General features: G+C 41.8%; 1 protein-coding gene and 1 long non-coding RNA gene across 2 annotated transcripts in view; one reads left to right on the top strand and one right to left on the bottom strand.

The window, feature by feature from the left end:
* The window catches only part of LOC127537638 (uncharacterized), a 161,426-nt gene that overhangs the window by 85,275 nt on the left and 60,683 nt on the right, over positions 1-15,468 (bottom strand). The window lies entirely within an intron of this gene.
* pax2a (paired box 2a) overlaps positions 2,681-15,468 on the top strand; it is a 29,915-nt gene continuing 17,127 nt past the window's right edge. Inside the window, 6 exon segments of the mRNA XM_051960516.1 lie at positions 2,681-3,649; positions 5,036-5,201; positions 6,240-6,437; positions 9,933-10,018; positions 10,179-10,298; positions 11,333-11,377. Coding sequence (XP_051816476.1) covers positions 3,607-3,649; positions 5,036-5,201; positions 6,240-6,437; positions 9,933-10,018; positions 10,179-10,298; positions 11,333-11,377 — 658 coding nt within the window. The 5' untranslated portion in view covers positions 2,681-3,606.

Here is a 15,468-nt window from a genome sequence, read left to right as displayed (position 1 = left end):
TGAGGCGGATTCAGCTTTGTGCGCAAATGCTCATCTGGATTTTTATTTCATGTCATTATTACTATTATTTCAATCAGACAAAGAATTTCGCGGTTTTCTTTCTGTGTTGTGCAATGACTTTACATTGATTTTTGTTGCCATAAAATGTCAGAAATTAAGGTAAGCACATTGCATTTGTATATTATTATAATTATTACTATTATTACACAAATTGGCTTAATAGTCTATTAGCATCACCTATATTCTTGGGAGTGTAATTGAAAACATAGATCACAATCTAATTCACCTCTCAATTTTGGGTTTAGATGGGAAGATCAATGGAAAACAGTTGTAATGATCTAATTAATTATGGCAAAATTAAAAGCAAGTACAAAATCAATCTGTGATGGTGTCGAGAATGGAGTCAAATTGATATCCATCTGCTCCCGTTATAAAGCACATGAATAGGCAATCTAAGGACGCAGCTGATATCCTGCAGTTTGGCATAGCCTACCCATATGGCTTTGAGTGTCAGGAGACTGCAAATCATTGTGGGATGTTGCAAGTGGCTCCTGATATGATGCTGATGTTTTAACTAATGGAGGGGGGGATATATTCAAGGGAGATGTGGGGAGAATTAGCAAGAATTTTGTGAGGTTTGGGGTCAAAATTGGGTTAGAAATGTATTAAATTGAAAAGCTGAAAGTAGTAAGTGAGCCACAAATGGAAGAAAAAATGAGTGGTGTTCATACATCTAATCAAATGGGGGTATATTTACTTTTAATAAATTGCAATATTGCCACATTCTTCAGTAGCCCAAACTAAAGTTATACAAGCTTTTCTCTTTAGCCCAAAGTAAAATTGCAGTGTAATAATGTAGTGTAGTTACATTTATCCTAAATTCCTGACTAATTAAAATGGAAACATTCTCATAGTTCTATCCACTCTAATTTGGTAACTTCCACATCTGTAAATAGATATTCATATTCAAATGAATATCTATTCTTTTAATATTATTTTTGCAATTATCGCTTTAAAGTGGGCAATAGAAGGACTTCAAATATTTGTGGACCTCCCGTTACAGGCCATATGTTTAAAAAAAGAAAAGAAAATGATTTTCTTTGGAAATGAATCACTCCTTCCTCCTTGTATCTCTTTCTTGCCTGTCTTTCTACCTCAATATTCTTATTAAAATATTGTAATTATTACTTAATATTTCCATTTACAACAAGGATGCTCTGGGCCTTTTTTTATTTAAAGGAAACATTAAATGAAACAGGAGACAGGCCTGCAGGATCTATAACTATTTAACCTCTACTGATTTCAATAAAAGCACTGTGTTTAGAAAGCTGGAACGTTTGTGTAATTGTTTTAAGTGTGTGAAATGTATTAAAATCAGCTGTTCTCTTATTGTGTGACAACTGTTCCGATGCTCTTTATTCTATAATGTAGACAACAAAAAAGGGAGGAGAAAAAAATCGAAAGCAATAATCGCATTGGGTCCTCCGTGACTGGAGCTTTTAAAAGGGGGTGAAGTCAGGACTAACAGTTTCTTAATTATCACGCCGTTTGTTTTCTCCGTAGCGCCGTGACACGGGGACGTCACCGTGGCAGCGCAGAGGAGGTACGGGGGGCAAATAGGGGTGTTGTGGGCGAAATAGCAGCAGCTTTAGGGCAAAAGTGCACTGACGTGTGAAATTACAGCCCATGGTGCTACATATTGTACCAGAAGCTCCCTCCCCAAAAAATGCAGAAAAAAAGAAAGTAAAAAGAGGAATCGTCCTCAAACTTGTCCAGAGGGCGAAGCTGGACGCAACACGATGCCATGAAGTCCAGGAAAGCTCCAAATAACAATTAAAGATTGTTGTTGCTGCTACAAAAATAAATACATACGTTCATGTTAAGGCAGGGAGACTGCATGCATCACCACTGTAAGTGTCATCCACATGGAGAAATAAATAAAACTGCAGCTAAACACCAACTGAATATTACATGCAGAACTTATTGTTAACCACCTGCCTCTAATCTCTCATTTTAAATGTATGGAGGCTCTTCGATTGCACGTTTTCCTCTTTGTTTCCTTCTGGATTGACTATTACCAGAAGACATTAAGAGTGCGTAATTCACGGCAGTCCTACCATCAACCTCTGACCCGGGCAACCTCAGCAGCATCCTGCCCTCCTGCCTGCCCTCCTGCCTCCTTTACCTGCCTGCTGCCTGCAGGAGCCCAGCGGCCCCTGCGGAACTACACTGTGTGAGCGCCATCTACAGAGCGAAACCGCGCACAGGCGGCGAGCAGATGATGAGAGGATGATGATGATGATGATGATGATGGCCTACTGACTGACTCTCCCTCTGCAGGCAGCAGCTCACCTTGCACAGCTCAGCTCTGACCACACACAGATAAATACAGAGTGAAGCACTGCAGCTGTATTTTACACCTGAAAACTAGTTTTTCATTCCATCTCATCCGTGCGTAATTCACAGCTTAGGCTTTTGTTTGCTTAAATATGTTTTGAGGATAATTTAGGATAGGAAAGCTGGGGGGAAATGCAATCCATTCCTACTGCATATTTGCAAAAAAACAATTTTAAGACTCTGCACTCCTCACAGGGTGATAATGAGGAATGGTTCAATCTCAATATTATCTACAAAAACATTTGAGGATTGTTTTAAATGTATTGTTTTAGGCTCTGTAGCTAAAATCTTCCACGTGTGCATCCCTCAGTCCCAGTCGCAAGTGTTTCTATTGGGAGCCCTGCATGAAAACGTCTGATCGCAACGCAGCTTGGCAGTGCTTTACCTCTCTTCTACCCCCTGCCTTTAATTTCCTTGATTCCTCACCCCAAAGTCTCATCATTTCCCATTTCGTCTCCCTCCCCTTCCTGGCTGTCGGATGCAGGGACCTCCTCATTTGAGCTGCAGGTTTTTACGTGGGCGAATCACAAAGTGTTGGAATCTATTGCCTTTGTCTGACAAGTCATCCATCTCTATGCAAGGGGATCTGTAGGATGGAGGTAGGAGGGGGGTGATCTGTGGGACTGCAGCTTTTAGAAACAGACACACAAGGAGAGGGGTTTCATTCTCAGCCCAAAGCTTCGCTCAGGCACAGCCCATTCCGGAGGAGAGGGGGACACACTGCTCTGTGCTCCGCCGTGTCCATGTTGTTGTCATCTCCGCCCCTATCTGATTAAACCACAGAGCCCGCCGCTCCACCAAGCCGTCCACAGGAGAGGGGATTTTTTTTTTCCTCCGGCCGCAGATTGCAGATCGGACCTGTGGAGAATCAGCAGATCTTTTGTTTTTGTCCTCACGATGTCCGTTAAACACAAACAGTGACCCGGTTTGAGCCAATGTTGCTGCGACTGGTGCGCTCTGCACACGCGTGGGTCATGCTCTGCACCTGACAGCTCCTTCTGCTGACTTTTGAGTTCAGACTTGAAACAGGAGGAAAACTTAGCATCGCCCCAAGAAGTTGTTGACTGCTGCAGCCTGCGGACTCTTCCACACGGACTGTTTTACACCAACATATAAATCCTTGTTGTTGTTTTTTTTACTCCTTTAAAGCTGCATCACCGAGGCGAAACGGCGACTTCAGTCGATTACCTTTCTTTCCTTTGCTATCCAATGGATATTCACTGCAAAGCAGACCCCTTCTCAGCGATGCACCGTGAGTATGCTGAATTAGTTTTTACACCGAAACATTTAGATCCAGTGCGTTTGGAACGATTGTGCTTAAATTTACGCACAAATCAGGCAGTTATAAATATTTAAATGTACATACGAAAATATATTTATTGTAACTTCATCATGGCTCTTTTTCTTGAACGTTTTATTTCTGTATCAAAGATGAACACAGCTCTTGAAAATTCTTTAATTTTCCAAGTCGTTTCATTTCCTTAAAACATTGGCGTTTAATCTGAAGAGTCATCTGTAAAAAATAATAATAATAATAAATAAATTAAATTAAACGTGTTTATTGTGAAATAATAAATAGAGAGATTAAGACAGAGAAAATAACAACGCATGGCTGCTGACATGTTTTATAACAGGAAAAATCTGGCGAACTTTTAAACGCACATGGCACACTGGAGAGTTTAGTTTTTACGCTTATTTTTTCGTGAAGTTTGTTGTGGAAACTTTATTGACTCAGAGTTCAGTTAAAACGGGAGGATATAAGCTGCTTTATACATTTACTGCCAAGTGAGAAATTAGAACAATTTAAATACAAAGCTTTTTATTACGCGTGAAATGACAGTTTCCTTTAGGGGAGACAAGAGCACGTTGTGTGTAAATTGATGTTATTCTCTCACTTCAGATGTGGGCGGTAAAAGAATTTATAAAACAATAAACTAAAAAAAGAAACCTGATGGCTGTAGCTGTTGTTGTAGTAACTGCTGCTTTTTCTTCACCTTTTCCTCCATATGATATGCGTAAAGAAGACCCGGACCTCTGCCTAAATTATTTATCCCCTCCTCAATCGCACAATCCGCGTTGGTAATATGAGTTATCAAAGCTTATTTTAATTATTTACAATAATTGTGCAAGGAAAATTAAACAGGTTGAAACATAATATCTGCGACATGTGTTAGGCTGCAGTGCAGTGGAGATGCTCTTGGAAAACATTGCCTAAGCAGGCCAATATACAGGGAGAGGGGAGCTTTATGTTGGATAGCTTCTTTAAATGAAATAGAATAAAATAAAATAAAAATATAGGGGTGTTTTGATTTCTAGCTGAATGTATTTAAATTAAAAAATATGAACATTGCTTTTTAAAGCAGCATGAGATCTTTAAACTGTTGTGTATTTTATTTTGAAAGCTCCAATTAAACTCCTATCACGATTTAAACCTGCACTATTATTATTATTATTATTATTATTATTGTTAGATTTAAGATATTTCAGGCTGCAAACGTTTCACTGCGTGTGTGTTTTGCTCTGAAAACATTCAGCACAAAATAAAAGCCTGCGCGCCCACGGAGGGAAAGCGCGTCTTCTATTCTGCAGGTATGTAATGTTATGTCCTCCGCCTGTGTTGCTGTTGTATCCCACGCAGGGCACGGCGGTGTGAACCAGCTCGGCGGGGTGTTTGTGAACGGCAGACCCCTCCCGGACGTGGTGAGGCAGCGGATCGTGGAGCTGGCCCACCAGGGCGTCCGGCCCTGCGACATCTCCAGACAGCTACGGGTCAGTCACGGCTGTGTCAGCAAAATCCTCGGCAGGTAAAAGGGGGGATCCACTACCAACCAGAGCCCTTATGTGTGTCAAACATCAATCTTTCTATAGCTCCTATATATGCGCACCCAGCTCTATTTCAGCCTCAGTCATCGGTTATATAGGCAGGTCATTTTTTTTACTCTTTTTCCCCTCCCTTCTTTATTTTATTTTATTTTATTTTTTTGCTTGAACACAGCAGTTTTGCGTCCGAGATTTTTCCATCCATCACCTGCAGCCTCGCAAGAAAAAAGCATCATAATCATGAAATAAATGTTAGGAGGGGAGATTAAAAATATCCAAGCGAATTATGAGGCTGTTTAATATTACAGGAGACTGTGGATAAAATACCATGAGACGCCAATTGGAAAATTAGGCTGATTAAGAAAACCACATTATAAACCAAATATTTAAAAAAATATATCAACACGTACTGTCCGTTTCTATATTTTTCATCCGTGTAAAAGCTACTTGAAACCTGAGAAATTAGGTCATTTTTACTTCAGAGCACAAATGCTGTGAGATAATATTTTGAAATATATTTTTTTCAGCTATCAGAAGGCATTTCAGAGGTATTTCATTTCACACACACTGAATGTTTGTCACCAACATTTACCAATAGGTCATGGTGGCATGTCGTGCATGCTACTGTAAGCTCATGCAGACTTTGAAAAAAAAAAAAAGCAGGTCCAAACTGTGCTCTTACAGCTAAACTGTCTTCTTGTTCTGTCCGTCTCACTGCTCATATTGTTTCATTTTAATTACACTGCTTTTCGTTGAAAATCAGCTCTGTTCGCCTTCCAGCTGACACTCAATTAGGCCCATATTACAGCACACTTCCACGCCAATTAATAGATTAATGCCGCCATCATATTCCTAGGTTTTTTGTTTGTTTTTTAAAATTGTGCAGTATATTGTAACTGCAGAAGGTCGATGGAGATTTGTTTCCACACAGACGATTTTTAAAAGTCACCTTTCTCATTGATCACACGAATGAGTTGATTTTGGGATCCAGATTCAGGAACACTCGCTCTGTCCCCATGCAGGTACTATGAAACCGGCAGTATTAAACCCGGAGTCATTGGTGGCTCCAAACCAAAGGTCGCAACTCCGAAAGTGGTGGATAAAATTGCAGATTATAAGCGCCAGAATCCAACCATGTTCGCTTGGGAGATAAGGGACCGACTACTGGCTGAGGGCGTCTGCGACAACGACACGGTTCCCAGCGTTTCATCCATCAACAGGTAGGTGGTAATACCGCTTTTATTCCATTTTATTATATTCTGGAAAGCGTGCCAAATTGCGTAAAGGCGCGTAAATTCGTCTCGAACCATAGCTTACTCCTTTCTAAAAGTGTGCATGCACATAAGGTTAGAAAAAAGTGTACACCTGAGACAAACTGGATTAATCAGGTGGCATTTTCTTTGCTTAAATCATCGCCGAAATAAGCAGATAGCTCCTTTATCTTCGCATACAAGGCTGAGCTATAGTCAATTCCAGCCGAGCCTATCCGGGGTGGTCTCACAAGTGCAATTCAATCCCCTGTGCGGCCCTCCACAACACAGCCAGCACGGGAGCTGAGGCTGGGGCCGCGAAGAATCACATCTGTCTCGATAAAAACCGATCAATACCGCGTAACCAGATCCAGAGGCAGAAGGAAATACCCAACAAAGTCGTTCAATACGCGGACCACACTGCGACACAGGAGGCAGGAGCCTCTTTATTGCCAGACAATTGCTCTGTTTTCCAACACCGAGGTGTGGAGCAACAACAGAACACACATCTAGGCTCATAATATGGTTGAACAATTCTTGAATTTATTATTATTATTGTTATTATGATTATTATTACTATTACTATAACTAGTATAAACGTGGAAAATTTGAGAAAATTACGATTTTCCTGTCCTGGAAAAGTGTTGATTAAATGGACTATAAAAGAGTTTCTGTTCTGGTGGAGCAACTAAAGCAGCAGACACCCTACACCTTCACCTTTCCCACATGAAGCGGTGCAGCAGTGGACAAAGTGTCTTTAGACAGAGGACGGTGCTGGTGAAAAAGCCCCACTGCATGTGTGCAAAGTGAAAAAGCCCCGTAGTGCTCTGCCAGTGATGAACTTTGGTTAGGAGGCACTGTTCCAGAGAGCTGGTCATCAGCATTACATTTTAATGAGCTGAAGAGAGTCTCATAACACATAGCAGCTAAATGCAGGAGAGAGATGAATCTTTGCAGAAAAAGGAAAAGAGAGAGAAAGAGAGAAAGAAATACTGGAGATCTGGTTGCTCTGGAAATTCTGGTGTCAACAGGTTCAATGGCACGATTGTTGGTTTCCACCTGTTGTGCATAAAACTGAGAAAATATATTTATTGTTCAGTTTTTGTTTTAAATGTTTCTAGAGGAAATGTTTGTGATAAGTTCACTTTGAGCTTTGTGTAAGAGCACAGTTAGGAGATATTGTGTCTTTACAAACCACGCTGGCTTCAACATTAATGATTAACATCAGACTTTGTGTACCAGTCTGCATTCCCCCCCCCCCCCCATTCTTAAAGCACAAATCACAACTAAACAATCAGCGGACTTTACTCTTCACTTTTATTCCCTGAATTTTGCATTAAAATAAAGGTCAATCGACATTTATTTTACTGCACAAAACGCACTGGAGTATTTTGAAATTGTTAACATTAACTCTACTCATAGCTATAATTTTCACATTTCAGGCTTTTTAAAATACTGTTTTAATTTCTCGCTGTTGTTGTTAAAAGGAGGGTTGATGTGGAGGAGGAAGAAAGGGAGGAATAGAGGCAGTCGAAGGGAGAGAAACAGACAGTGGACCCCTGGTGGTCTCTGTGGTTAAAGAGCTGACCTCTGCTCTGTTGACTAAAGAGGATGTCCTGGCTTTAAACACATTTTTCCTGCATGAATTATTAAAGATTACACAGAGACTGGGTTGCACTTTGTTTTGTTGTCGCAGAGAGGAGTTTCCACCCGCTGCACCATGCCCAGTGGACAAAGGCGTACCCCATAAGCGGCTTTCAATCATATTGATCCACATTTTAATATTTCTTTGGGGCTTTTTTTTTTTTTTTTTTTTTTTTTACATCAGCCAAACACCAAAGTCGTTAATTCAGTCATCCAAATTGCTTATTCAATATCAACAACACAGACTCGAAACAAAGTCCTTGAATTTATGAGACTCCCTCGAGTCATGAGGTCAGATAACTGTTGTGGTGAGATGTTAGAAATTCAAATAAAATATTGATGTGTGTTTTCTGGAGGAGACTACTAGCCTTTGTTGCCCTGCCTGAAGGAGAGAGTATGGAGGACACATGAGATAGTGAGGGGAATGAAAAGAGTCTGATGTACATTTTTTTGCCCCTGAGGAATTTAACCCCATCGCTGCCTGATTCAGAATTGATAGCTTATTGCTGGATGCTGCATGCACACGTGGACGTCATTCGCCTCATCTGCAGTCTGTAAAAGTCTGTTTTTGTCACACTTCTCGAGTGAGAGGGCTTCCATGTGAGATTTCTGCCCGTGTACAACGCTGCCTGTTATTCAATGATCTCACGTTCAGGTGTCAATCAAAAGATTACCATATCATGGTTTAATGTAATGCGATCATGTCCCATAAGAGCTAAAGCTGAGCTCGTGTAAATCCCACTGTTACAGTTTGTTTTGCTTAAAGAATTACAGCAGTCATCAAATTTACAAATGTAAAATCATCTCCGATTTAATCATCGTAAATTTTTTTAGATTATTGTGGCACCTGCTTTTATTTATTTTTCTCTTTTAAAAGTGCACCACAGATTAAAAGACAATGGATGTGGCAGTGGTCTCAGCTTGGCCCAATAAGATACTATTGCTTTCCTGTCACATATAATTTATAGATCACCATTTGCATCTGCTGTTCCTCGCCAGCATTCATTGTCAACTTTTCTATCTGGGAGTCCCAATCAATAGGCTCTGCTCCTCAGTGAGCCTGGAGGATTCATGTGTGCTGCACTTAGGAAAGTAAAAAGACAAAAAACTACAATAGACACCTGAGAGGTGACAGCGAAATAGAGACAGAAATACGAAAATTGAATTGGTGGAGAGCAAAGAGAAAGAAAGGAAAGAAAGTGATGAGGGTTTTTTGAAAGACAGCCATTGGAAAGTACAGTACAGCAGATAGCACAGTGGACAGCAAAGTATAAATGAAAAAAGAGGATGAGGGTGGGAGTGAAAGATCAGGTCTGAGAGATGGCGAGAGAAAGAGAGAGTGAGGAGAAAAGAGGGAGTGGGGAGCAGGAGAGGGAGATTATTAGAGTTGGCCAGGTAGAGCCAGTGAAGCTGATCATTGAGGTGAATTGATGTGATTTCATGCTTTGTTTGCAAGATCATTCAGACCAAAGTGCAATGAAGACTTTCCCGCCACATCACATCTTACTGGTATAGGGACTTTATCATATTTCTAACCTCAGAATCCAGCTAGATTGAATCCACAATCTCAGGGGGCAGCCCCCATTCAGCCTCACACAGGAGCTCAGAGATTGCCCCCAAAGCCCCGAGATTGGCTATTTGTGACAGGGGCCTGAATATGAGGATACAAGCGCCTCCAAACGATGGAGCACTTGTACATGCACAGACGTAAGTGGACGTGATGTGCCGCATTTAAGTGTCCCGCTGTGCCTGGTCCGGTGTGAAATCTCAATGCTCTGGAAGCGCTATTGATTGATCCGTGTCTGTTGTTCACTTTGCCAGGATTATCCGCACCAAAGTCCAGCAGCAATTCCACCCGTCCCCTGATGGATCTGTTACGCCGCTTTCCACGCCCGGCCATACCATAGGTGAGCGCAACACAGACAGATTACAGTCAAATGAGCCAATCAGGGCGGCAGAAGCAGGAAGAAACTACGACCCGTACACACCCAAACACTCACACACAAATAAGCCACTCGCTCCGGCAGATACTGGACACACACACACTAACTCAGCTTTCTCCGTCAGTGCCCAGCACAGCCTCCCCTCCTGTGACCAGTGCCTCGAACGATCCCGTAGGATCCTACTCCATCAACGGCATTCTGGGTATTCCCCGCTCCAATGGCGAGAAGAGGAAACGAGACGATGGTAAGGGAGACACAAGATCCTTTTTGTTTTCCATCCTTTTAATTCTCTTCATCACTCATCTCCTACTTCTTTTTTTTCCCTGTGTGTGAAGAAGATGGCATTTATGACAGCACTGCAGCCAAGTGTGTTTCTGTGTGCTGTCTCCAGTGACTTGTTATGTTGCATATCAGGCAGGGCAAGTGTTGAGAGAGTGCTGTGATTCAATCAGCCTTTTTTGATGCCCTACGTTTTACCATACAGATATGCCTACAGAGCTGCATCTCAATTTTATACCACGCTCAGACGTACTGTAGATATTCCATAGAGCTGTCATACAACTCTAATCCCCCTTGGCAAGGCATCAACACTGCTGCTCTGTGCTTTCATTGCTGCAATGTAACAAAAAGCAGAAAAAGAAGCCCCTTTTGATCCCCTTGGCCCGATGCTATCAGCTAATATGCTGCACTTTATAGAAGTATATTTTTTTCTTATATTTTACTCAGTGGTGATGCATTAAAACAAGGCAAAAAAAATCATGAAGACATCAAGTAATAAAGTTTTTTTTTTTTTTACTATACACTAGCAATGGACTGGCAAGCAAATAGACCTAGATACGCTCAAAGATTAAGTGGAAGCCTATCCGGTCCAAGCCAGAATTTCTCATTCCTAGGCAAGAGAAGTGGACACACACTGCCTGAGGGCTAATAGATTATCGGTTGTGCAAACAATTGGCTTTTTTTTAATGCCTATGAATTAACATGTCCCTGGTGGAGGCCTGAACAGGTGTAGGAACAGACCGGTGGAGGCAGGGAAGGGGCTGCTCGTGTGCCTGATTGTGTGTGTGTATGTGTGTGTGTGTGTGTGTGTGTGTGTGTGTGTGTGTGTGTGTGTGTGTGTGTGTGTGTGTGTGTGTGTGTGTGTGTGTGTGTTTGTGCGTGCAAATGTGTGTGTTTCTGTGCTTTGAGGTGGCTGATGGGATGATATGGTTGACAATGATCTCAAAGAGCACTTATCAAAACAGGCCACTTCCTTCTTTTATGTTTCTGTCTCTTTAGTTCTCTGGAGTGGCAACCACTTGGATGGAAGGAAAATAGGACATTGTAAGTTCAAGTTAGACAACCTTCTCTTCTGCTTTGGTCAATCAGACCACAATACTCTCCTCTCTCTTGCTGTTTTTTTTTTTTGTTGTATTTTTTTCTTTTTGCTCTTCCAGGGTTATGGGTTTATGAGATGTGGCGGGGGAAGATTTTTTCCAATAAATAATCTCCCGAGAAATTAAAATAAATTACGCTAAAGTGACTGTGGAAAATCATATTTTCCATGTAATGGCATGCAGTTCAATATACATTAATGCGCAGCGTAGCTTATTTAGAATTGTTATCAGGCAAATAATAGCTGTGGATTTTCAAAAACAAGACGCAGTTTATTGGAAACTAAAATTCATTTATATTTTTAATGACTCTAAACTTGACAATTCGCTTTAATTTGGCCTGTGATAACATGGAAAGCACTGCAGTTTTTGTGTTTGGTTATTTGTGGTAATTTTCAATTTCCGACAATTTTAGATCTGTGCCTGGGTTGTTGTATTTTTTATTGTTTTTTTTTTTACAGAGAAAGTAGGGGGGTCTCAGCAGCACCAACATGTTTCTCTGTCAGACAACTTAGGAAATACACAATTAAGCAAAGACATAAAAAATAAATAAATGTATTGGAAACAAGCAGCAATCCAGTACAAATGGTTTTCACATTGTTAGTGATATTCTTTCTTTGGACTTTTTTTCTTTCTGTACCTAATCAAACACTGCAAGCTTGAAGGTGTCACATGTTTGTGCTTTTATTGTGTTAATTGTACCATGCTAAAAAGGAAAAACAAGCTTTGTGCGCTGGTGTCGTGAGGGTGGTGGTTGTGATCCTGGTGTGACTGAAGTCGGTGGTTGCCCTTTTAGGAAGAAAAAGGTCCCCATTACTGCAGGGCTGTAGAGATAATGTAGTGTGACACGCGTTATGTACACCAGGTCCCCGTAAGACGAGCTTCAGGGACATAGGTGCCATAAGAGCTATTAATCTGTCCTTGTCATGTGTTATTGCAAATTAAAAGTAGCATGTTACACTGGACGCCTTTGAGTGAAGATGGGCGGTGGAAAACGAGAGACGGAGGAGCAGGGTAATGAGAGAGAGAGAGAAAAAAAGGAAGGCTTTAGGAGGGGAGGAGGGAAGAAGGAGGTCCTGGCGGCCTCAATGAGAATTGAGCAAGGATTAGTTTTAGGATCTGTGTGTGCGTACGTACACACCTGTGCACAGGAGAGCGCCTTTTATGTGTGTTTGTGCGTAACTTTTGTGGCTTCCGATGCTCTTCACATAGCGAACATAGTGACATTTAAAAAGAATTTGCAATTCTGCAGAGAAAAGCTATTAATTCACAAATTAACATCTCCCCCCCTCCGCCCCTCCACTCCCTCCCTCTATCTTGGATGTGCAAGCTATTGAAAAGACAAAAGAAATAGCCTTAAGGGGGGAAAAGAGAGAGTCTCAGTCCTATCTGTGGAGAGATTGGTTTGCATGTCTGCAAGCAGCGATACCAATTATGCCAGTGCTGGGAGAATGCGTCTCAATGCGCCCCCTCTCCTTTACCCCCCAACACCCCCCACCTCCTTCTCCCACCGCCACCACCGCTGCCCCCCACTCCGAATCTATCCATAGCCAGATTTATTTGTGTATCTCATTACAGGAAATGGAATGTTGTTCCTGCCAAATGCATTAATAGTGAAGTGGGGAAATTAGCCTGTTGTACAGCTTGCTCTCACTCAGTCATTTAAACCTATGGTGAAGGTGGAAGCCAAGAAAAGACAGAGAGGATTGGGTGGCAACTGCTGTGTGATTGCAAAATGTGTATTACAGTGCTAGAAGTTCATGCACTCGTTTAAAAAAGTTTGAGCTCTTCCTGGGAGTTAATTTGGAGCTAATTAATGTGTGAAATACCTGATGTAATTTGTTCGTTTTTTTATTAGTGCTGCGGCTAAATCCAGTACAGTGACAGGCTACTGCTGACCTTCCTGCAGTCTGCAGTCAGGTTGATGTGACCTAACTGTATGTTCCTCTCATCACTGGCTCGCCACGTCCTGGATGGAGCCCAATGGAGCTCCTGGGGAGGACAGGCAGTAGGGTGCTACGGTGATAAATTAGATGGAGAAAGCAAAGGTCATAACTTGTGATTGTAGCGTGGGTGTGGGATGAGTGTAGAAGGAGCTGATGAGTGTGTGAGAGGGCAGAAAAAATATAGCCTAGCAGGTTGTTCATTCATGACATGAAAGAATGATCGCAGGCAGCAGCGGGAATCATATCAACCTTGTTCAATAGCTTGAAAAAAAAAATGAATACAGTCGCTGTTTTGATTTGTTCCCATTTGATATTTGGCCCCTTTTGGAGAATGCCCAGAGACTATCTTTTAACACATGTGACCCATTTGCAGAGTTTAAATCAGTTAGTGTATGGATTTGAACCTGGGCCTACACTGGTTGACTAGTCAAGCCACTCCATGACAATGAGTCAATAGAGGATCACTTTAGAAAATAAATGCATCCAGAGCGAGACAGAAAAAATGGAATCATGAGCGCCATGATGGCCCTGATGGGGTGTGTGTGTGAGAGAGAAAAGCCCAGGTTTGAGAGGGGCCACAGAGCGTAACATAGAGACAAGAAGCTGTTAGGGCCCTGACAGTAGAGGAGGCACAAAAGGGTCCACATTGCATTCCTCCCCCTCCTGCTTCTCTGCTCTATCTGTGTCTTTCTCCTCAACGTTTCATTTCTCCTCTTATTGTCCCCCTCTCCTCGCCTGAGTTTTGCGGTTTCACCATTTGCATCGAGCAACGCGGCTGTGTGAGACCCCGGTTGTAAACAATATACAATGAGATCAGTTGCACAAAAATATAAAGAGGAGGGAATTCACTCAATGGAGAGGAATCGTGTCAGAGAAAAGTCAATTACGGGCAGCAACGCCGAGAATTAATGGAGCGATGCATTACTCAGCTTGAGGAGGGAGAAATGGCATGAGAAAAGTAGGGATACGTTAATTGCATTTCCACAAATACCCACCACACAGGGTGGCGATGTTAAACGACTAGCTGAGTCCAGAGGAGGGAGATGAAAACAGAGGAGGACAAAGAAAAATAAGATGGGAGTTAGGTCATATTAGAGTGGGAGAGGGTGCAAAATATCTTTAATATCAAGTCATTTTTGGTTGTAATCGAGTCCTAAATTGCATAGTTTCTTAAAACCAATGAAAAAAAGGATAATTTTAACTTGTTTTTAATGCAAAAGCCTATTTTAACAATACAGTGCAGCAGTTAGTTAGCAGTTACTCTTGCCTAAAAAACACTGGAGCATGCGGACAGAAGCATCCAGGAATCAAAATGCCAACATTTACATTTAAAGACCAACTTCATTCAACCACCTAAAGCTAATAATACCATGGACTCGCAAACTGGATCCAAATATCCTCGTACTTTTATTTACTTATGGTAAACTTTCTGCAGTTTCAGAATATAAAATAAATACCAGAACTGGAGTGCTTCAAAATAGTATCGACGCAGCCTCAGTGCTGGCAGTGAGAGCAAATATCAAATAAGCATCACTATACCCGCTGACAGTCAGTACACTGGTTGGTGGTGCTAAATCGAATTAATAAAGCTCTTAAACATGCCACAACATAACAGGATCTTAACAGCCATGGCAGTGTTGCTGCCTCTCTCCTCTCTCTCCCCCACCCCACCCACCTCTCTCCTTTCCGCTTCAGAGGTTTCATAAATATAGCTAGCTTACAGGGAAGGAGTGTTCACCCTCTGGGTATACCAGTTTGTTTGTGCTCTCTCTCTCTCTCTCTCTCTCTCTCCTTTCTTTTTCTTTTTTTTCCCAAGCTAAACAGCATTTTTAAAAACATCAACGAATGATCCACAATTTGCAATAGCATCATTTTACCTATCAGCGCAGGACGAATAAGTAAACGGTTGACTCGCAGCCTCTGATCTAGGGAACCCCATGTCATTGATTTACGGCGAGAGCCAGGCAGTGTGTAGGAATTCATTTGCCTTTCAAACGAGCCTCCACCTCTACTCCTCTCTGAGTTATCTTATCACAGGAACACGAGAGATGAAAGAAGGACATTAAGTGCCACCATGCCACCGCAGGACGTTAAC

The sequence above is a fragment of the Acanthochromis polyacanthus genome, chromosome 15, assembly GCF_021347895.1.
Source record: "Acanthochromis polyacanthus isolate Apoly-LR-REF ecotype Palm Island chromosome 15, KAUST_Apoly_ChrSc, whole genome shotgun sequence".
In the NCBI taxonomy this organism is placed as follows: domain Eukaryota; kingdom Metazoa; phylum Chordata; class Actinopteri; family Pomacentridae; genus Acanthochromis; species Acanthochromis polyacanthus.
Note: the sequence above shows the minus strand (reverse complement) of the source record. Positions and strands in the feature narration are given on the sequence as shown.